The 24,034-nt window shown below is 37.4% G+C and overlaps 3 protein-coding genes across 6 annotated transcripts in view; 1 reads left to right on the forward strand and 2 right to left on the reverse strand.

Annotated features, from left to right (window-relative positions):
• Positions 1-24,034, reverse strand: part of CLEC12A (C-type lectin domain family 12 member A) — a 235,537-nt gene that overhangs the window by 109,937 nt on the left and 101,566 nt on the right. The window lies entirely within an intron of this gene.
• OLR1 (oxidized low density lipoprotein receptor 1) lies at positions 1,623-17,897 on the reverse strand. 2 transcript variants are annotated; one of them, XM_082348972.1, is made up of 6 exons: positions 10,873-17,897; positions 9,074-9,175; positions 7,267-7,512; positions 3,667-3,806; positions 3,256-3,371; positions 1,623-2,926 (listed from the first exon to the last, which is right to left on the reverse strand). In XM_082348972.1, exons 1-6 carry the CDS (start codon positions 10,946-10,948, stop codon positions 2,782-2,784), a joined length of 825 nt encoding a protein of 274 aa, XP_082205098.1. In that variant the 5' UTR covers positions 10,949-17,897; the 3' UTR covers positions 1,623-2,781. The 2 variants fall into 2 exon arrangements, with proteins under 2 accessions (XP_082205098.1, XP_082205099.1); XM_082348973.1 differs by having other exon boundaries at positions 2,790-2,926; positions 3,224-3,371.
• Positions 18,048-24,034, forward strand: part of TMEM52B (transmembrane protein 52B) — a 30,387-nt gene continuing 24,400 nt past the window's right edge. For 2 of the 3 annotated variants that reach the window (XM_082348974.1, XM_082348975.1), the window contains exons 1-4: positions 18,049-18,672; positions 20,798-20,841; positions 22,720-22,758; positions 23,307-23,473. In XM_082348974.1, the coding sequence (XP_082205100.1) occupies positions 18,619-18,672; positions 20,798-20,841; positions 22,720-22,758; positions 23,307-23,473 (304 nt within the window). In that variant the 5' untranslated portion in view covers positions 18,049-18,618. Of the gene's footprint in view, positions 18,673-20,797; positions 20,842-22,719; positions 22,759-23,306; positions 23,474-24,034 lie in introns of all 3 variants that reach the window. The other variant, XM_082348976.1, reaches the window with a different exon arrangement.

Below are 24,034 nucleotides of genomic sequence, written 5' to 3' on the forward strand. Positions count from 1 at the left end.
ATGTGGATCTAAAAAAGAGATGAAGAGCACCCAAAATGGTCACTACATGGGCAAATATGTAAGATTATTTTTGCTTACTGTTTAAATGTCTTTAAAAGATGATTTACTATTTAAGCAAAAATGAAAACTATGGATTGTGGTGTTTACAACATATATAAAAATAAAATGTCTGGCAACATTAGTGTGAAGGCTGGGAGAAAAGAAATGGAAGTATGCTATTCTAAGGTTCTATTCGTAGACATGAAGTTGTATAATATCCCTTCAAGGTAGACTGCAGTAAGTCGTGATGTGTTTATAAATCCTGAAACAACTACTAAAATAACAAAACAAAGAGTAATAGCTAATAAGGCAACAGGAAGATAAAATGGGAGAGTAAGCAATATTTAATTAATACAAAAGAAGGCAAGAAAAGAGGAAAAGGCAACAAGGACAAGTTGAAACAAAGTGAAAGGAAATACCAAGATGGTAGACTTAAATCTAATTACATCAATATCACATTAAATGTAATGGTTTAAACACACAAACAAAAGACAGAAATTGTCAAATTATATAAAATAGCAGCACTCAACTATTTGTCACGTAAAAGAAACACACTCTAACTAAAAAGACAAAAAATAGGTTAAAAATAAAAGAATGGAAGAAGAGATATCATATTTACATTAATCAGAGAAAAAATGGAGTGCCTGTATTAATTTCATTCAAATAGAGTTCAGAGCAAACGTTATAGAGCCAAACTGATTTTTTTTAAAAAGGGGAGTCATAAATTAACAACGTCAGGAATAAAAGAAGTAGCATCACTACGGACTCTAGAGATATTGAAGTAATAAGAAAATATAAAGAAAAATGTTAGGCCAAAAAAATTTAAAAATTGAGATGAAATGGACAAATTCCTTGACAGACACCAACCACCAAAGCTCATTCAAGAATATATCATTTGAATAGCACTGCATCTATTAAAGAAACTGAACCTTTAACAGTAAATAATTAAAAATCTTGTGAAACAAAGAAAATTCCGTGCCCAGATGACTTCAATGGCAAATTGCTTCAAACATTGAATGAACAAATCATACCAATTCTACACAAAATCTTCCAGAAAATTGGCATAACGGAGTACTACTCTGAAACCTAAACCAGACAAAGCTGTTACATGAAAAGAAAATTACATATAAATATCATTCAAAAACATAGTTGCAAAAATCCTAAGCCAAATTTTTGCAGATCTAATCCACTGATATACTAAAATGATAATACATCTCAAGAATTGAAAGTTGGCTTAAACTTCTATAACTATTTACGTTAATTCATCATGTTAAAAAACTAAAAAGAGAAAAGAAAAACTATATGATCATCTCAACAGATATAGGAAAAGTATTACACAAATCAATACCCATTTCTGATAAAACCTCAGTATTCTAGGAACAAAAGGAAAATTTCTCAAACTGATAATATTCATCTATGAAAAACATACAGTTAACACCTAACTTAATGGTATAACATTGACTTATTCCCAAGATCAAGAACAAAATAAGAATTTGCACTCTCACCATTTTTATTCAATATTGTACTGGAGGTTCTAGTCTATGAAATCAAGCAAGGAAAAGAAATAAAAATCATCCAGAAAGGAAAAAATAAAAATATTTTTATTTGCAGATGACATGATTATGTATGAGGAAAATCCAATGAAATACACACACACACACACACACACACAAACACACACACAAACTTACTAGAAGAAATAAGTGAGCTTATCAAGGTTTCAGGATATAAGGTTAATATAAAAAACTATTATAATTCTATACAATAGCAAAGGACATTGGAAATAAAAACTACAATGATAACAATACCATCTACAGTAGCATAAAAAATGTGAAATACATGATAATAATCTAATAAAATATGTGAAACATCTATACAGAGAAAATTACAAAACATTGCATAAAGAAAATCCATGAGTTGAACAAATCAGTATTTTAAAGAATTCAATTTCCCCCAATTTATCTATAGATTCAGGGAAATCACATTCAAAATTTCGAAAAGTTTTTTTAGAAATTGACAAGCCAATTCAAAAATTAAGATAGACATGCAAAGACATAGATTAACCAAAACAACATTGAAGAACTACCTCCATGTGATTTCAAGGTATACTATAAAACTACAGAATCCAAAATATCACAATGGTGTTATGCACAAAGAATATACACATAGATCGATAGAACAGAATAGAGTCCAGAAATAGACCCAGACATGTATGGATAATTGTTAACAAAAGTGCAAAGGCAACATAGTGAAGAAAGAATAGTCTTTTCAGCAAATGTTGCAAAAACAATTGAATATCCACATGCAAAAAGGAAAAGAAAAAGAACGTCCATACATCCATATGTGACTTACAAATTATCCCCAAAAAAGGGTATAGATTTCCACGTAAAATCTGAAACTATAAAATGTCTAGAAGAAAACATAGCAGAAAAATTTTTGTGACCTTGAATTAGGCCACAAGTTCTTAGAAACAACAACAGAAACAGGAAAATGGACTTCACTGAAGACTGGCAGGGGTTTTGGAACAAGCTAGGTGAAAAAAATATACATAGAGAATTGAAACTTTTGCTATCAAGGTGTCAAGCAGCTGGGCCCCAGTCTCTGCTAAGGAGTTCTGCACTTTAGCTAGTAACAGAAAGTTCTCAGGGCTTTTATGGTTTGCACCTAAGTGACGAAGTATAGCTTAATTTTCAGAAGAAAATTCAAAGGTCTTCTCCTCCTTTTCTTCCAGAGCCTTCACATTCACTGTACTCTCAATACGTTCGCCTTCTTCTGACATATACTGAATGCAGTTAAAATGCAGTTTTCAGCAAAAACAGTTCCCCTTTGTATATATGCACAGGTGCCTGAAGGATACATCTGGAAAGCAGCTCCCTGGAGTCTAAACCTGCAGGCAGGGGGAAAAACAAATTTAGATTTACTGCCACCTTGTGTCAGGCACTTAGCCTTGTCTGAAAGCTTCAAGTCAGCAATAAACATGAGAAGGAAAATTTAAGAGAAGGTCTGAATGGGTAAACGGGCAAGTCCCTGTGTGAGAGAGCTGGGGAGAGAGATTCAGAAATTCCCCAAGCTTCTTTCCAGCAAGAAGAGGACATTGTGTGGAATGTGGCAGTAACTTCACTAGTAAGTTCAGCAAAGAATAGGAAACTTACAAGTGGGGCATCAAAAAGAATAGGCAACTTACAAGTGCAGCATCAAAAAGAAGAGGAAGCTTACAAGTGGGGCATCAAAGGAGAACCATCCTCCCAGAGCCATGAGTAGTTGGGTTTCTTCAGAGACAACCCCATCCAGAATGGGAAACTGGAATGGGCAATTGCTTGCTGGATGAATTCCTGTGGGAAGTAACGTTTCTGAGTTGATGAAAGAGTCGATGTGGACTTTTTAGATTAGATTCACAAAACGAAAGAACCCAAAGAGCTCTTAGACATCCTCTTGATGGCTTTACAGAAATGTCTACTGGAGCCTAGAGATACTTCATAACCTGTCCATCCAAGGTCATGCATGTAACCAGTGGCCAGCCTAGGCTAGAAAACAGGTACATATTCTGATTCTCAAGGAAGGCCTTAACCTGATCTATTTCCCTGTAAACCAATATTCCAGCCCAACACACATCCATTAAAAACTCACCAGATCATCTGAGCTATTAATCTTCAGCATGTGGGCATCCAAAGACAAGCAGTTCTCCCGGCTTTTTTCCCAATTAAATGGGCCAGAGGAAAATTGGTAACAGTTTTCTTCATGCCAGAGCCAGTCTTGGGGACAAGGACCTAGGAAATGTAATATACTTAATTAGTGAGTTATGCCTGAGTAAAAATATTGCTACAATTCTTAAATCAATTCATCTCTCAGGACTCTCACATGCTACCGCCTCTTCTTAATTAGAATTATACCCAGACTCTGCAAATACTTAAACAGCCTAGAGTCTTTATTGCTCCAATTTTTGGAGAAAAAAGAAATGAAGCAGTCTGATTTTAGAAAACTCAATTAAAAAGCAAGGCTTGAGCTGGGATGTAATTTTAGAATCTGATCTAATTTTTTTTAAATTATGTTTGGAATCATGGAAGTGAGAGTTGGGGGGATGAATATGTAATAGCCATTCTGCTACTAAAACAGATATGCTTATATATTTTAAAACTTCAGGTCTTTGAACGATGGATTTGGGCTTAGATACTGTGCCTCCTGATTCTGGACATGTAGCCCTATGTGCCTCCTGAGTACTTGAATTACAGCTAGTCTGCATTGAGATGATGTTCCGTAAGTGTAAAATATACCCCTGATTTTGAAAACTTACTATGAAAAAAAGAATATAAAATATCCCATTAATAATATTTATACTGATTAGTGTCAAAATAATATTTCAAGTATATTGGGTTAAATGAAATATGTCACTAAAATTAATTTCATCTGTTTATTTTTCATGTTTACTGTGATTACTAGGAAATTTAATGTTGCATATGTGGCACACACTGTATTTCTTTTGGACAGAGCTGTTCTAGGGAGAACAGTATATTGATGCAAAGAGAGCATCTCAATTTAAATAAGATTTCAGAAAGTAGGGATAAGTTTTCAGCAGAAAATTCCCAGAGAGTCCAAAAAACTCAACTCAGGGCTTAGGCGATAGGCAAAATATGTGTTTTACAGATATTTTAAACGATCCCCAAATCCTCTTCCTCTTCCCCCTTCCCCTCCCCTCTCCTTCTTCTCCCCTTCATCAACATCATCTCTTCTGTGTGTTACTAACACTTGGAATCTCTTTACTGGGGAACAAAGCCCTTTGTTCTATGCTGTGACCAAAAAAAAAAAAAACCAAACCTCAAATCCTTGAGCAAGGCAACATTTTAATTTCAATTTTCATTGTGGCATAAAACCATCAGATAATTTTGTAAGAATAGGCTTTATCAGAGAGGACAAAGTAGAAGGGCACTGAACTAGGAAAGAAGAAAGTGAATGAGGAAGGGCATACATAAGGCCGGATTGAAAGCAAAGAATGCAAGCTTCCTAACTTATTAATTTGCCTAGTCCTGTCTTACTATGTCAAAGGAAAGAGTATATTGGTTTTCCTGAACTAAAAGAAAGGTCTAGGTAGGTTTTCCAAGCTATGAAAAAGTGAAAAAGATGAATGTTAAAATGTGGCATTCAAACCACCTGTATTTCCTTTAATTATTATTATTTTTTAATTTAACAAACACAATAATCACTGTGTTAACCAACGTGCCAAAAATGGTTGGCAGTAATTTTTATGTATTGGCTCATTTAATCCTCATAACCACAATATGTAAGAGTTAGGTTAATTTTCTTCATTTGAAAGATAGAGAAAATGGGAATTTGAACATGGGCAGTCTAACGCTAGCATCTGTGTGCTTAATCACTATATTACACTACTTCTCAAACTCCTGAGTTTGAATTAACTGAGGAAATATTTCTTGATGCCCCTCAAGATATTTTGATACAGGGTTTTGGGGTAAATCTGTAACTTGCCACTTTTAACAAGCTACTTAGGTGATAATTTTGTACACTAAGGGTTGAGAACCACCACTAATTCCAGTGCTAAAATGTAGTCTGTTACTTTGAAGACACTGCATCTTTCTAGCTGGCTGACCTCAAGCAAATCACATATGCTAATTTCTCAGCGTCTTGCCCTCTTCATACATATACCGAGGACCACAGACTGGTTAGTAAGAAAGACAAAACTTGTCTCAAACTTGAGAAAACTGGCATAATTTTTTTGCATAGTATTTTATTATTAATGTTTTTGAGAATCTTCTCAAAGCTGCTTGATGAACAGCAGTGCTTTATTTGGCATCTCTACTAATTGGCCTTTATCTGACACTGCCAAGGAATGAAAACACGTTACTTGGTGTATCTACTACAAAAGACATATCACCGATTATTTTTGATTAGTTGTCCACACTTGGCATCTCTGGGATATGGTTCTGAACAATCCTGACATAATTTTACTCCCATACAACTGATAAAAACAAGACTATTTTACAGCCCCACCTGTGAAATAAACCATTTTTGGTATGTAGCTATGTCTGCTTATATAAACATTCCTGTCCTTGATATATTAGCCTCCTTCCTTTAAGCCTTCTTTGAGATGGTTTTATTTCCTAAACAGCTCTTTCCTTAAAGTGATTCAATATATGTTTGACACTTGCTAAAAAAATCAGCTTGTCTATAAACGTCTGCTAATTTTGGAAATTTAAATAACCCTGTACATACTGAAGGGATTTATAAACTGCAAAACTTTATACAAAACTACTTATCGTTATTATCATTTAACTTTCCTGGGTTTCAATTTTTTCATCTATAAAATAAATGGATGGGTACCTATAAACTGTTACTTTATAATCTTTATTCAACAAAATTACGTGGTTGAGATTAAGGTGAGCTGTACAAGCAAGAAGCTGCAGAAATCTCTATTAGTGGCAGCTAGTTACTAATGCCAAGAAAGCAATGTACCACTGAAAGTGACTCTATTTCACACTTTCAAATTCTCCCCATGACTAAAAGCACATACCTGATTTAATTATACGTTGTAGAAAAACTATACTAACTGTACAGATGACTTCTGTAATATTGAGTTCACATTATCATCTCCATGTTAGAAATGTTTCTATCTGCCTCCTAGATTCTGAGTTCACCTAGTCAGCTGAGATCATCTCAGTCCTTCTCATATACATTGATTTCCTGGGCCTCTCATAACTTTGTCTAATTTGAAGTATCAACTTAACACTTTCAAGCCAGCTCACCTCTATTGATTCAATTTACATTGATGTAGTACACTTTATGAGAAACAGTCCCATAGAATAATGCTAATGAAGAGGAAGGGGTCCCCAGGACAAAGGAGACCCCTTAGGAAAGGAAATCAATGATTAAGATACATTGGAATGGAAAGAGAGAAGAATCTGCGCAAAGGGTAAAGGTGAGGGATTTCTTCCAGAGAAATCTCAAAACTAGAAACTTAAAAAGAAAGAGAAGGCTCTTGTGAGGCAGGAAAACTTAAATCCACCAAAAAGTATGGTTAATTGAATCAGATTAACTCAAGAACTTGGCATGGGATAGGGTGAGGATGACAAAAAGAGAGGACTTCTGGTGTAGAACATGATGAACAAAAAAGGATACATATATCAATATGCCAATTTTGTGCCTAGAGATATTTCCAAAAAATGTTAAGATTTACAGAGAAGCTTCCACTGTCTCTCTTCACCCCTCCCTCCCTCATACCTGAATAGTTTGCTGCTTTTTTCAGAGCTTCTTGGAGATTCAGGTTCTGGTGATGAAGTTCCATTAGTTTCTTGGATTTTTCATCCAGCTTGTGGGCAAGGGTTTCTATCATTTCTTTGAGTTCCCATTGTGACTCCTGGGAAGATTTTTCTGTCTGGTGCTGGGCTGAAATCTGTCCCTCCAGGATATCTTCCTGGTGAGTAAGGTTTGCTTGCTGTTGCTTTAGGAGATCAGACACCTGGGATACTAAATCAGAACTGAATTAAGACTCCATTTCCAACCCTAGTAAAAATTCCTCCACAGGATTTTGAGCAAATCAAAGAACTGAATCAAACCATTTGTTTTGACAACAAACTGCTGCAAGATGACCCAAATTTATTCAGGAATTACAGATTTGGAAATTATTTGATATTCATGCAATATTTTTTTAATGTGAGGAACTGTCACAGATACTTGTGATTTTAAAAAATAAAGACAGGATTTTACTCGTTGTTGAGAGTTACACACAAGTTAAAAGGAATCACAAGATAAGTCTTATACGAGTGGCATAAATAAAATATAGACAATCTAAGATAGTCAGACACCAACCAGACTCAGTGACTGTTAGTAGCACTGGTCATTAATGACTTACTCTAGTTGTGTCTTAATTCCTCTGACCTTTCTCTACCCTTCCACATTTCCTGATTTTAGTTAAAAACTGTGACACTCAACCCGTTTTTGAGAAACCCTCCCATGGAATTTTTTTAAGCTGTTAACACAAGAGTCTGAAAACATATTTTTCAGTTTTAGTTTGTTATTTTCTTTGTTTGTTTTTTGGTTTTGGTTTTGGTTTTTTTTGTTTGTTTTTTTTTTTTTAGGAAGGGTGGAGATGAAAGGAAAGTTGTGAAATCAAGCAGGCAACAAATGTTAAGGGTTCAATGTCTCAGTTCTAGAAGCTTGACGGTTCAGTACAAAGTAGACCTCTTGGGTTGAAAGCCAGATTTGACCCTGTTGCAAAGTGGTCCAAGCCTCAGAGGAAGACTCTTCCAATGACCATCTCTGAGTCAAGGGCTCTTCTCCCAGATCAGTAGGAAAAGTTTTAAAGATTGAAAGTGTTCATAGATTGAAAACATAAGTTGTTTGAGACCTTACACAACCGAGAAACAAATTAGCACTTCAAAGGCCTTAGTAACCTGGATTCTAGGACTCTAGAGAGCCTAGGATTCTAGGATTCTAGAGATAAATAACTCAGATCTATGCCCTAAATACACAGGTGTATTAGACGGATGATCAGCACCATTTTCTTTCTTTCTTAGCCATTTTCATCTTTCCTTTCATTTCTTTTCCTCTCAACATCCCCTCTTTCCTAAATGGCCATATTATAAATTTGAAGAATGTTTTGTTTTAAATGTTTTATTTATGAAGACTGTATTTCTGGGCTCTTTAAATGGGTATTAAAACTCTATTAAAACTCAGCATGAACTAAATGAAGTTTCTTTTACTTTTGGGTCCCTCGGGTGACCTTGTGGATTAGTAACTTCAAATTATTTTCTTCCTTATTATTCTGGGATTTAAATAGGCTTTATCCATGAAGTTATGAAAACAAAACCAAACAAAAACCTACCATTCATAATCTTCATCCCATGCCTCAATCTAGTTGAGGGAAGAGCACAATATACCCATTCATCTTCCCACTCACTCTTAAAACAATTTGCCTAAAATGTATCTAAATCAAGGCTGTTTATAGTTGTTATGAAACCAACAAATAAACCATGTTTATAAGTTCTCATTTTTTTTTTCTCCAGCTTTTCCTGGCTTCAGCACTTACATTGGATTATCAGCAATATAACGGTCACCAGTAATCCCAGACAAAGGATCCCTAGAGTCATAGCAGCAGGGTACCACCTCCGAGAGGAAAGAAAACGAAGACCTAAAGTGATAGAGGATAGATTCAGAAAGACAAAAATGATGGAGGCAAGGGATCAAACAATTCTTTGGATACTGTCTGTACCTGGTGCTTTGCATTACTTACCTCTAGTATTCCCAATGGCTTTGCAAATAATTCATTACTCACATTTACAGATGTGAACTATGTACAGTTAAAGAATTTAAGTAATTTACCTATGGTCATGCAGCTAACAACATTTAGGAGCCAGGATTCAATACCAGATATTTGACTCCAGGTATCTGATTCTAAAGCTTATGCTTTGTCTACTGTCCCCACAGTGAGTCTTCAAGAAACTCTCAGCCCAGCTTGGTTAGATTAACTTCCTCCACAGGGTAGAGAGCCTGATGTTTTTAATATGGATCATGTGTATGTACATGCATGTGTGCACACACACACATGCACACACATGCACACACACACACACACACGCAGTTATAAGTAACATACCATAAACGAATGTCAGATATCAAGCAAATAAGCCTTTAGTCAGTTAACCGAGAAAACCTCAAAGAAATAATACATAATTTTGTGCTATTCAATTTTTATTTGGAACTGGAGTTACTGACCAAAGAAAAATAGGAATGAAATCTCAATATTCACTTGATTCATATTAACATCATGTCCACTACTCACACCAGCTGTGGCCTTCTTGTTACAAGAGAAAAATTCGCCATTATTATAAAAATAAATAAATCATGTAGCTCACAGGTGTATGAATATCTTATTATGAGGTCCACCACTTAAAAAGCACAGATATTACTGGTTCAGCAGGAAAACATTTCGTGTAATGGATTTGGACTCCTCACCTTGTAAGATAAACAAATAAGGCACTGACAATGTTATCCTCTATATGCAAACAAGGAAACTGACAATTCAGTGACTTGCCTAAGATCACACAGATGTTAAGATCCAAACATAGGTCTTTAATCCAATTGTCAGTAGCTATGTGACTTAGAACGTCACATCACAAAACTTCCAACATGAATGTATAATGATCCAAATCAATCAGTGGTCACATATATTCACAGAGTTCTCATGTGTCAAAAGCACTCCTGATAGACTCTACAGATGATCCAAACAAAATAGAAATTTTGACAGGAAACAATATGGTTTATTCTCTGATTCAAAAGTTATTAAGCTCCTAGAAATGTGTATGGCAAGTTGGCAGAAAGGAAGTTGAAGACAGTTATGTGTCTTGCAAATAATTGCTCAATCCTAGCCTTGGAGGCAAATATCTGAGTAAATCTTTCAATCAACATTTCTCTCTGGTCAATATTCATTCCATCTTATAGATCAATCCTAGCTCTACCACTTATTAGCCACATAAAACTGAGTAAAACTCTGTAAAAGGGAGATAATATTAGTCCTAATCTCAAAGTGTGAAGATTTAGAGAAATAATGCATGTAAAGTGAATATCATAGAAAATAGCCTATAGCAAATGTTCAATAAAAGTTAGTTACCACCCTCTACTACAGCATCATTCATACCAAGTTAGTTTATTCATCAACATCATCTTCGTTATCACCATTATATCTGACTTGTTTTTCCTTTAAGTAAGTGCTATTAACTCTTTAATATTTTCCCATATTCAGGTGTTGTAGTCTTCTAATCCTATATTCAGTTAGTTTACATTTCTAACCTAATTCTGTCCCTGTACATATTTAGCCACCCCTAGTACCTTTGTCTCTCTCTCCATTTGGCTTCTGGTCAAGTTGATCCATCATACTCTTGCTCTTGAGGTCATCAAAAGTCATTTCCAAATTTATTCCAAGAATGAGAGAGTGAAGCAGTCAAGGACTTCTACAAAGTAAAAATGTGTGAGCTCCTGCTGGAGTGTTTAAATAGCTACTGATATCTAGTAGAATGACTCAATCATTGGTAGGAGGAAGGAGAGGCTTTGCTTCATACTGGGAAGTTGGGTGACGCAAATTCTTGGGTTATGTCTATTGCAGGAGGGGAAAGTGGTGATTCTGATAGTGTTTCAGGATATTTCACTAAGTAATTTATGAAAGGGAAAAATGTATTTTCCATGAGCATTAGAGGAGAGGAATTTGTACCCACGCTTCAGATATGGAAACTGAAATTTAAAAGGGTAATTCACAGTAAATTTGTGGAAGAGTGTGCATTAGACCAGACTACTTGATGCCAATATCCATATTTGTTTATTTCACTGTAGCAGACTATCTCTATACTGAGTCTTTCATAAGTCTCACATTTTCCTTTTTAATTTTGACTTTTTTTCATCAGCTATAGACTTAGGAATTTGGGGATTAATCACTTATGACTCATGTCTCTAGCCATGATAACCTAGGTAATTTTAGAACTTAGGAGTGTTATTTCATACAGTGGCAGTAAAACATAGCAGCAGAGAGAACTTTGGAGCCAGATGGAGCTTGTTTCATATCCTTCCTTTGCTATTCTCTTGGTCTCTAATCTTGGGGAATGTCTTTGACTATACATTAGGACATTATAATGTCCACTTGATAATGTTGATAATGTTGCTATAGGTGTTCAAATGAGATATTGGGTGAAAATGCTAAGCTTTGTACTTCAAACATAATAAGAAATCAATAAATGGTAGTTATTAATACTAGCGGTAGTAATACTCAACACAGTGGAACTGCTCATCAAAGAATACATTTTATATGTTTGCCTTGAGTCACAAAGACTTCTGTGGGATCCCAATAAAGATACTATATGTATTCACTGATAGAATTCTCACCTATTTTTCCCTCACAACCTCATAACCAGAAAAAAAAATCTTGTTGCAGTTATACATGCTTTTTAAAAAAATCCTTATCTATTAGAGATATCTATTAGAGATATAGCTAGTATTTGCTTTAAACTATACCAGGAGAAAAATAAAAAGAAGGGAATACATAAAAGATTGGAGAAAAATATGTAAATAAACAAAATCTAGGAAACTATTAGGAAAATGAATAGTTTTCACCAGCAATAATTTTTCACCAAAATGAAAGCCCAATTAGGATTCCATTTCTCTCCTCCTCCCTAAATTTTTTGTATTCGCCTTTTCTGTGCAGGGTATCTGAGGCCAAACTGAAAATAGTTGATCATTTAAAGTGCTACTCTATGAGACAGATCACAAAGGAAGCTCAGCAACTCGCAAATATATCCTAGTCCAATCAGCCTGTAACAAATCAATGTTACTCACCTTTATCCCTCAAGCCCCACGCCACCTCCCTTGATTGTGAGTGCCAGGAAGCAAGGTTAGATACATTACTGCATTTGCCAAGGGGACTTTCACATAAATAGGATCTCAGGAAATTATTTTAATGATGATTAATAAATACTGAAATGATACCACAATGAAGTGGACACTATCATTTCCCACAGCGACGCTATTTTGGATGCCATCAATATTCTAGTGGATTAAGATGAGACATATAGGTACCCTTGTTGAGGAAATGGACATGACACATATTTCTCGTGAGCCCATCACATCCTCATAGCTTTTTATGGGAAGAAGTATCTCAGAAGGATGCATGTGAGTATGTAGTTAAAATGCCCAAAGAAAGACACAAGACCAGAAAGAAATACGTTCCTTACAGAAGGCCTAAGATTGAGCTAGATCGCCCAGATTTCTGATATTCATCTCTACACTTCACCCATGAGACCCAGGAGAACATAATCATCCATTGTCCTTTGGGTCAATACTCACAGGACTCTCCCTAAGCAGTCCAGGACTTGGTGGTGAGCTCTACGAGTCCTATACTTCCTTCAAAAACAATTTTTTTTTCTTTAAAAAATCCTCTCACCTTAACGCCCACAGGTCGGATTGTCATCGTCAGTTTCTTTTTCTCCCCTCATTTTATATACTCTAACATGCACTGTATTGATTTTCAACTTCATTAATGTTATTCCATTTCTCCAACTAAATTATAAGCCCTTTAAAAGTAAGGATAGATTCCCCTTCTATTAAGGAAATCTCATTCTTTTCTACCACCCTAGCATACCATACTAATTGTGCTAATATTCTAAAGACAGTTGACAGTTAACACGAGATTCTTAATTGTGAAGACATCACCAGCATAAACTGGATTTTTAAACTACAAAGAAATCTAAGAAAAATCTATCTCGATTCTTTTATTTTGAGAAAGTGGAACTAAAGTCCCCAAAATTTAAGTGGTTTACTGAATATCTCTTTTCTACCTGATGCTAGACAAGAACTCAGTTCACTGTTCTTTCAATTATACCAGATCATAAAAGACATAGGTGACTTCTTCTAAGTGATATTATAAATGCAGTATGAATCTCTCTCAAAGGATTCAGTGAGAGACTTTTCAGATCACCAAGGCAGAGCATATCCACTTCATAGTAGACTTTAAATGTGGTATGCAGTAGAGGATACCCACATCAGGGGCACCCTCAAATCTTTTCCTGATGTCCCTCCAACCAGAAGCTCACGCAGAAGTGCCACAACACGGACAGTATGAAAACTAGACCAGTCACCATCTTCTGGGTGATCTAGCCCCTCAACATGGCCATATTTTGCCTTTTGTTATTCAAACCTGTAGGTGTTAAGCTATTCCTCTCTCTTTTTATTGTGTTAAAACTTACACAACATAAAACTTTTACCATTTTAGCCATTTTTAGGTGTACAGTTTCATGGCATTAAACACATTCACATTGTTGTGCAGCCATCACCACTATCCATCTCCAGGACGTTTTTCATCTTCTCCAACGGAAACTCTGTATCCACTAAACAATAACTCCTGTGATGGTTGATTTTATGTGTCAACTTGACTGGGTCACAGCGTGCCCAGATATTTGGTCAAACATTCTTCTGACTGTTTCTGCAGGGGCGTTTTTGGATGAGATTACCGTTTTAATCAGTAGAGTAAAGCAGATTTCTCCCCAAGTGAGTGGGTTTCATCCAATCAGTTGAAAGCCTGAACAGAACAAAAAACTACCCTTTCTCCAAAAAAGAAAAAAATTCTCCAGGAGACAGCCTTTGGACTGGAACTGCACCATTGGCTCTCCTAGGTCTTGAGTCTGCCAGCCCACACTACAGATTTGAACTTGCTAGCCTCCATAATTAAATGAGTCAATACCTTATAATAAATCCCCTTCTCTCTATATATACAAATTCTATTGTTTTCATTTCCCTGGAAAACCCTGACTAATACAACTCCCCGTTCCTTTGTCCTCCCAGATCCTGGAAACCACCATCCTACTTTCTGCCTCTGTTAATTCGACTACTGCAGGGACCTCATACAAGTGAGATCATACGATATTTGTCCTTTTGTGTCTGACCTATTTCACTTAGCATAATATCTTTAAGGTTCATCCATGTTGTGGCATGTGTCAGAATTTCCTTCCTTTTTAAGGCTGAATAATATTCCACTGCATAGGTATACCACATTTTCTTTATCCATTCATTCATTGAGGGACATTTGGGTTTCTCCTGTTTTTGAAACATCCATGGGAATAATTTCTACAATTTTTATGTGGCAGATAGCTGGACAGACTTGACAGACCTTAAGTGGTTCTCATTATCCCTGCTTGTGTAATCTCCTCCTCTTGAGTGTGGGTGGGATCTGTGGCTTGGACTGCAGCAAAGGTGATGTAATGTACGTGATCACATATATGTGGTTACGTAAGGTGTAGTGCCTATCTCACTAAAGTACGGATCTCTCCCTCCCTCTCTCTCCCCGGCTGTATTTAAAGAAACAACTTACATGAATCTTTTTTTTTTTTTTTTTTTTAATTTTTATTTTTTTGGCTGTGTTGGGTCTTTGTTTCTGTGCGAGGGCTTTCTCCAGCTGCGGCAAGCGGGGGCCACTCTTCATCACAGTGCGCGGGCCTCTCACCATCGCGGCCTCTCTTGTTGCGGAGCACAGGCTCCAGACACATATGCTCAGTAGTTGTGGCTCACGGGCCTAGTTGCTCCGCGGCATGTGGGATCTTCCCAGACCAGGGCTCGACCCCGTGTCCCCTGCATTGGCAGGCAGACTCTCAACAACTGCGCCACCAGGGAAGCCCAACTTACATGAATCTTACAGCCACAGAGAAACGAATTCTGCCTAGAGAAGCTCAGAAATGAATCCTTCACCAGTTAAGCCTTTAGATGAGAATACAACCCAGCAGACACCTGGATGGTAGCCTTGTGAGACCCTAAGCAAGGGACCCAACTAAGCTGTGCCCACACTTCTGACCCACAGATACTGTGAGATAATAAATATGTGTCATTTTACATTGCTGCTTACATAATTTGTGGTAATGTGTTACATGGTATATAAAGTTAATAATTCTGTGATAATCTTAATCCTCCTGTTTTGTAAAATTCCTTAAATCTCATCCTATCACTGACTTTCAGTGCCTCTGAGGTTCCCACTCAATACTTAGGCTGCTTAAAAAAAATGAAAAAAAAATCGAGGACTTCCCTGGCAGTCCAGCAGTTAAGATTCTGTGCTCCCACTGCAGGGGTACAGGTTCTATCCATAGTCTGGGAGCTAAATTCCACATGTCGCGTGGTACGGCCAAAAAAAAACTTAGGCTGCAATCATGGTTCATAAAGTAGAGACACTATTATTTTATGTCTTCCTAGTGGAGCTTCCAGTAGATGCAAGATGAAATTGGTTTCTCCTGCCATATTATCTATTTTTGAAACCATGGCTGTGGTCCAACCCACTGTCAGCTCTTCATAGCTCACTCTTGGTGTCTCAGAGTAATAATAGTCCTAGCCTCTGTTTCATTGAAGCACAGAGAGGAAGGGAACCTGCAGTGAGTCACCTGACCTAGGCAAGGTCAAAAGGAGAATAACCAAAGGAGCCAGAAGAAATTCTTTAGCCCCACGTGTTATAGCTGTTGTATAACAATTCCCTGAAGCATAGGTGAAAAGGCTTTGGTACAGTACTCTCCATTTGTTCCACTCCATGTCCTTAACAACCTGGGTACAAGCTAATGATTCACAAGCGAAATGGAACCACAAGATTGTGTAGGGTTGTAATGAGTTCATTCCCCTCTACCTCAGGTACCTGCCCTTCCAATGTGGACCTCTTCAGTCTTCCCACCCGAATCCTCTTTCCTGTCTCATCGTTCCCTACATGGATGCTTTGATAGGGACTGAGCTCAGAGTTAAAACTGCCACAAGACATAATCACTTCCATTAGGATAAACAAGAAGTTCTCTTTCTCCTGGGAATAATCCAGTGGAGGGAGGGGTGGGGGGAGGGCAAGGGGCAGTAGTAATTCTAAGAAAGAAAAGTAACAAGAAGGTCATTAACAGAATTCCATTTTGTTCTAACCTGTTAGGAAGCTGGAGGGCAAAGAGATGATGGCAATCACATGGCAGGAAAGTGCAATTGGGGGGAAAAAGTCATGTTAATGGGCAAACCTGTTCATGCAGGTGAAGGCTGGCAGGGCTGGGAGAAGAGAGGGCCAGGATAGCAAGGGGAAATACTCAAGAACGGGAATGCTAGGAAAGCTAAAACAAGGTCATGGTAACAATACACATGAGAGGCAGGAGGACATCAGTTATCCAGCATATTGAAGGGAAAAGTTACGGTTAAAATTGAGTGGAAATCAAGACAATCTTAGTTAACACTCACAAAATACTTGTTACATCAGGACTAGTGTATGTATTTCATACACATTAACATAGTTAATCTCTATAAGTGTATGAAGTAACATTATTTTATCCATTTTATATAGGATGAAACTGAGCCAACAGAGAGATGTAATAACTTGCCTAAGATCCCACACCTAATAAGTGACCAAGTAAGTATTGTATTTAATCCCAACCAAGCTGGATTCTTAGCCATGATGCCCTATTGTCTGTCTGACAAGAGAATGAGAAGGGCAAGGTTAATGATGCTATATGAACATGTACATGACACTCTGACTAGAAATATTCTAATCAAAATACTTTCATGATGCAACATAAAGCAACATCTAGGGCAGGTCCAGTGGGCATTCCACTCCTATTTAATGAATGGGAACATTGAGAAGTGAAGAAATTATACAATAATTTAGTGGAGGGCCGAGATTAGAATTCTGCTCTCTTACCCTGTAAAATACCTCCTACCTGGCCAAGTTTTCTGCTGAAATTTGGAAAGTACTCTTACATTTAAAAAAATAATGTAGTGTTCATTTATTTCTGGAAATGAATGATTTTGAATCACCAGTATCATACCAGATTTTTCTCTCACTATTTGATTTCCTTAGCTAAGAAATAAAATTAAGTTTATATTCTCCATTCTCATATCACATTGTTATGTGGTGGGAGGGCTTTGAGAATCAACCCCGCCCAATGGTCTCCCCTCAACAATTCAGTAAAATCAGATTTTCAGAGTTAGTATCTGAAAGTTGTCTTTTTCCCAATGTTTATAAGATAGATCCCTGTAAACAAATGTCCAATTTTCTCATGAAAGACTTTGTGTTTAAAAAAATTTTAATACTTTGTATTAATTAAAAGATTACTGGCTTAAGCATACATCATTTATACAGCATTCATTTGTTCCTATAGAGGTGCGTCTTTACAAATTTTCTATGTCCTTACCATGTGTGCTTATTTTTGCTCTGACTTTACATAATATGAGAGAGACAGAGCGAGAGTGAGAGAGACATATATATCTTGAATCTTGTTTTTAAAATGTCTCTTTAACTATTTCAATTGGAATTGAAGTCAGGGTGGAGGGGGATTTCATGGACAGCACCCAGAAATTCTAATCTCCCCACCTGCTTTCTCCAAAGATGCTATAGATTTCCAGTTCATTTGGCAACCTCTCAGCCCTACTCCAGTGTCTAGGAATAAATGACCCAGAACCAGGAGAGTTGATTATCAACATAGTGAAGGGGAAGCCTGCATAGTGAAGGGGAGAGCAAGAGAGGGGGGCTAATCACACGGAGAGGGGAGTGAATGGAGATTGGCAGGGTGACTTTCAACTGCCAACAGTCACCCTGGAGTGCTTGGGTGAAGGACCAAGAATATTACTCCTTTTCTGATGGAGAAGAGAACTTATGTGGTCACCCTCAACATGCCTTTGATTCTCCTTCAAGTCCAGTTTCTCACCACTGCCTAGAAAAATATCCAATTCACAGGACTGATGTGTCCTTCCTGAACGTCTTCCTTTTTGGAGGCAGTGTGAGAAAGTTAAAGACATCTAGAAAGGACTAAGAGTAGAATGGAAGAAGAGAAGACACAGGGAAGCAAATGTGGAGACCTTAAAACCAGGAATAGAAATAGAGAAAGAAGCTAGGATGAAAGGGGAGAGAAAAATCACAGAAAATAACAGCCCGAGGGAGTAAGAGAAGAGAAGGAGAGAGGAGGAAAAACCGACTTATTGCTGAGAAGAGCTTCTCTCCTTAAGTCCTCTAGGTCAAGAAGTCAGACATGGCACAGAGCATGGAAAGGAGGCAACGGACGCCCAGTGCATGATCTGGAGAAGCAGGAGTCCAGCCCGATGGGAGTGCAATCCCGAGCCCCGATGGCTTCTGCCGTGGTGTATTTCATCCAGGTGAGTTGTGAAAATGCAGGCATAAGACTTCTGTTTGTTTCTTTGTCTCTCAGATAAATCAACTCTCAGAAAAACCTGGAGGGAAATGAATGAGGGGGGAAGACATATACAGAACCAAAGGGATGGTAGGGAAAAGAATAACTAGAATGTTCCCTTAGTATTATAGGGTTACATATAGTGCATGTGTGACTAATGACACCGGCGTAAAGGAGGACATATATACTAGTAGGAGAGCAATGGCAATTTAGAAGTGTCTCTTCTGTATATTTCTCTCTTTTAACATCTCTTCACCTATCCCTCAAAACCCCAAGTAAGTCACTGGGAATTCCCTGGTCGTCCAGTCGTTAGGACTCCACACTTCCACTGCAGGGGGCACGGGTTCGATCCCTGGGCAGAGAACTAAGGTCCCACAGGTTGCGTGGCATGGCCAAAAAAAAAAAAAAATTCCAAGTAAATTATTAAAACTAAGTACATAATTCCCCTAAATGGTGTTTCCCATATCAGCAGTAATACTACTCTAGCAGTTTAGGTGCCTCTGGATCAGAGATAAGTTGAGAAAGAAAACTCTTTTAAAATACTTTGCACTTTTTATTTCTCCCCACTGAGAAGCAGAAGATTCTGAGTAACTCATTAGCTGAGAAAGAGTCATTGGACTGAGGAATTCTGGATCACTTTCAGGGGGAAATTTACACAGATATAAAATCTATTAAGAAGAAAAGCAAATGAAGAAACGGGCTGGTTTCAGATTCCTGAACAGCTCCTAACAGGGAGGGTGCTATTTTACTTCCTATATACCAGTTAATTGAATGTCTGAAACCATAGCTTTTTCTTTCTTTTTCTTGTATTTTCTTTTTACTTCTTCTTCTCCTCCTTTTCGTTCCCTTCCTTTCTTTTCTCGTTTCTTCTCTTTTTGCAACAGGCCTGAAAAGAGGCATTTTATCAGCTGAGCACTTTAGGCTTTTTTTTTAAACTTTAATCAAGAAAACAAAGCGAAGCACCAGGGGTGGGTTGAGGAAACACATACTTTGTCATCCTTAGTGGCCAATTATTTTAAATTAAAACAAACCCAGGAGTTTCTCAAATGTTTTCTGCAGAGATCAGCTGTTTGTTCTTTTACAAATCCTTTTCACCCAATGTCACATGTAGGTGTGTCCCCTGCCTGCCTCCACCCTCCCCCCAAACTCCCAATAAGTACAAATTCTTGCCTCTTTTTAGAGTAACTTTGTGGCCTTTGTTGTTGATTTCCTGAAATATCAAGTCATCCAAGTTACTGGAAGAGAGAGACAGTTTCTAGAACAGAAGTTTACCTAGAGAGGTTTTTGAAGGAGAAAGTCAACTGAAATATAAGGTAAAAGAAGGAGTGGGATGTTCCTTTCCTGGGAGTAGAAGGGACCTGACAGCAATGTCAACAGTTGTTAGAACAGACTTGTCCCTGGTTCTAGTGATTCATTCCACATGTATCCATGAGAGAGTTTGATCTGAATTCTGGCCAGATCAATAGGTGTATGCAGTTGGTCATGTTACTTAAACCTCTCTGCTTTAGTCTCTTAACGTTTCAAAATAACGAACCCACTAGCATGGTTATTGTGATGAAATGTTATGAAATCTTAAAAATTCTTGGCAATCTGGCTGGCACAGAGTAGCTATTCAATCAATAAGTTTTTCCCCTCCCTTTCCCCCCTTCTTCTCTTGTACGGTGAGTTATTGATGTACGGAGGGCATAAAAAAGAGCAGTGGGGTTGAATTCAACTTGTAACTGATAGAGAATTAGGAGAACAAGAACAGTATCCTGAGAGACAGATCAGGAAATTTCTAGGACAAACAAATTGATATAAATCCTGCCCCTCATTCACAGAGGCGGTGATGTTCACCCACCACCAAAAAACCAAAACCAAAACAGATTAGCTATTTGCTCTTCCAGGTTTTCCCACTGCGAATTTAATAAAGATCAGGTATAGGAGAGATGAAAACGGTCCTGAACATGACTGACCCCGTGACCTTGTCCTTGTATTTGCCCTGCTGTCACCAACTGACCTGACAGCGCAGTCATGAAGAGCGGCTCATAGGCTGCTGGGCAGAGCAGATGAGACCATTTCCCTGTCTGAGATTGTTTCCCTTCCTACAGCTTCCTTGGGCAAGATGTGAGGAGAACTGTGGCAATCCTGAACAGTAAGTATCTGAGAGTCCACACTGGGAGGAAAGCGAGACAGACAAAGACATCAACACCCAAAACAGGGTCAAAATGTCATGAGATATCTCTGACTTCCCTTATTTCTACTTAAATGGCATCAAGCCACTAATCTCACAGACAGGTTATCCAAAAACAGGTGTTCGTGACATCCTAAGTACTCAAGATAACACTGCTGAAGGCGTTTTTCCAAAGCCAATCTTCCTGTCAAAACAGCAGACTTAATCTCAATTTATACAGTCACAGTGATTTGCAAAAGATTTTCTTTCCCAAGCCTCTCAGTGAGTCACCGGAGACAGACAGGATTCGCTACTGACACGCAGATATACTTGGGTGATTGCCAACGTAGCACCACCATTTCAAATCTGCAAAGCGTTTCCTATTTTTCAGGGCATGTTAATATTTATTGCAGACTTCATTTAGCTATCACTTTGAGGTGGTTATCCCTCAATCTAAGCCTGTCACGATTAGGTCCTGTGTAGACACAGAGGACACAAAGATAAAAAGGGAAGAGATTCATTCCTCTTGGAGGTAAACTATTTAAGAAAGCAGGGACAGTTTGAATGAAAAGACTTAACTTAGGCTGAAGGAAAACACATATTTAGCCAAGGGAAGAGTTTCCCTACAACCAAGTCTGTGAAACCCAAGGGAAATGGTGATGGCCTTGGTTACTTGCCACGAGCTCTCTGAGGTTTTAGACACCTACCACCATAGGAGGGTTATTTTTAACAGAATCAGAATTGTAACATTGTAGAACTGGAAGGGGCTTTGAACAAACGGGGAATGTGAGAACACCTAGAGACACTGTTCAGTGAAAAAGAAAACTGTATGATCTACAACTGTGCAAACAGAGAGGATATAGAAGTGGATTTCAACAGATCACTAGATCATAAAGTATTAAATGTATTCATCTTCAGTGACAAACAAATATTTTCCTTCCTCTCCCCTTCACACTCCCCAACTTATCCCACACTCTTCCCTTGCAATCCATATTTTCTTCATTCTATAGAGAAACTTGATAATTGCCCTAGTTCATTCAGAATATTTAATTAGCTTTTGTCGTGATGAAGTTGGTTTCTACATTTTTTTCCCCCTTCTTGTTTGGCCTTAATGGATATGCTTATCTGTTTTGATCCTGGATGTGAAAATTTAAAGCCCTTTTTACGGTGGGAGTTTTTATGGTTTTATGGTGGGCCTTCTTTTTTTTCTGCTTTTTATTTTTTTATTGAAGTGTAGTTGATTTACAGTGCTGTGATGTTGTGTTAGTTTCTGATGTACAGCAAAGTGATTCAAATATATATATATATTCTTTTTCATATTCTTTTCCATTATGGTTTATTACAGGATATTGTGTATAGTTCCCTGAGCTATATAGTAGGACCTTGCTGTTTATATGGTGGCCCTTTTTGCAACAACTTGCAAAACATAAATTACAAACTATCATGCTTATAACTGAAATTTTCTTTATGTTTAAATTTTATTGACCTCAAATATATACAAACCTTAACTTTCACAATTATTTTCACTCTTTGTAAACTTGCATTGAAAGTTCTTTCTTGGTAATTGTCATCAAAACTGTTTACAATGGTCATGGTTACATGTTCTATTAACATTATTTTCATGATCACTAGTTTAGTCTGTCTCATAATGACTTACACAATGCCATCTATAATATAAATCTCTACTGAAGGCATCCCATTTCATAATAGATTCAGCTGGTTACATCGAAGTTAATATAACCTGTGATGCTTTTATTATAACAAGGTATCATACATTGTAACTTGTATTTCTGATTCTGGAATTATAACAGGCATTGACTATATTTTTATCGCAAACAAACCTTTATTCTTTCTCCATAGTTGCCTGACCACAGATTGGGTACATCTCTGGTATATATGGTAAGTTTCAGCTATATTACCCAGAAAGATGTTTAAAAGGGAGTTTTTCTCAGGGGGTATTACTTTTATTTATTTATTTATTTATTTTAGTTTTTAAATATATTGACAGCAGAAAAGAAACTGAGACATCCAGCCTATTTCCTAGCATCTCATGGAGTAAAGCTTCTTTACCTCATCTCTAACCTGTGTGACAATATACCAGGATTTCCTATTTCAATACCATCTCCTGGGCCAACATCAACAGATTATTGTGTACTTTCTCAGGGTCAGCTCTAGAGAAAGCCACAGAGAGGAGATTACTTCAGTAAAAAGTAGCCCCTCCAAACTACATTTAAATCTGTCATGAATTGCTCTAGTGAACTGACTTAGTCTTGCTGGCAAAATAAGGAAGTATACACGTGAAGAGAAAGCCTGGGAATTAAAATCTGATAGTCATTCTATAAAATACTCAAACAAAAATCAAAATGGAGACACTGAAGACTGATTACGCCGAAGTTGGGAAAAACACCAGACCACAGAGCTCTCACTGCTTGGTGGGGCCCTTACAGGTTGCTGGTGGTCATCGGCGCGCTGCTTCTCCTATGTGGCCTGACTTCTGTGTGCTTCCGCTGCTGTCTGAGTCACCAGCAAAATGGGGAAGACGAGGGCCGGCCACCCTATGAAGTGACGGTCATCGCTTTTGACCAGGACAGCACTCTCCAGAGCACGATCACTTGTGAGTACACTAACGTAGAACATGGGAGGTGAACCCAGGTTTACACGATCGCTTAGGACAGTGCAACGGTGTAAAAACATTGATCAAGTAGTGTTAAAGGTTCTAAAACTTAGGGCAGCTTTAATTTCCCAAAGCCTGATGGTGCAGTGACCTGGTCTCCCATGGATGCTGTATTTTCAGTTTTTGGCCAGATAATGGAGTGAAGAAAGAAATGAAATGTTGGAGACAATATTGGAAATGTCTTACCAGAAGAATTCCCAAGTTTATAAATAATTATTTTAAGCTCTGAACATATCCCTTTTTCAAAAATGTCTTAGATTTTTGTGAAAACTTACACTTTCTATTATCTATACTAATTTTTTTTTATCTTTGGAGAAATTAGTCGTGTGTACTTTCTTTATTCACCAGGTCTTAAACCATTAGATATTAAACCCAGCACTGGATGATCATAAAACACTTTCCTTTATTTCCCTCTGTTCTCTTCTTTGGATTATATTCTTTCCTAAAATTGGAGAGTGAATACAAGGCAGAACAGCAGGTGGTAATACCCTATGATATTTA

Source organism: Balaenoptera borealis (genome assembly GCF_965194805.1).
Source record: "Balaenoptera borealis genome assembly, chromosome: 13".
Taxonomy (NCBI): Eukaryota; Metazoa; Chordata; class Mammalia; order Artiodactyla; family Balaenopteridae; genus Balaenoptera; species Balaenoptera borealis.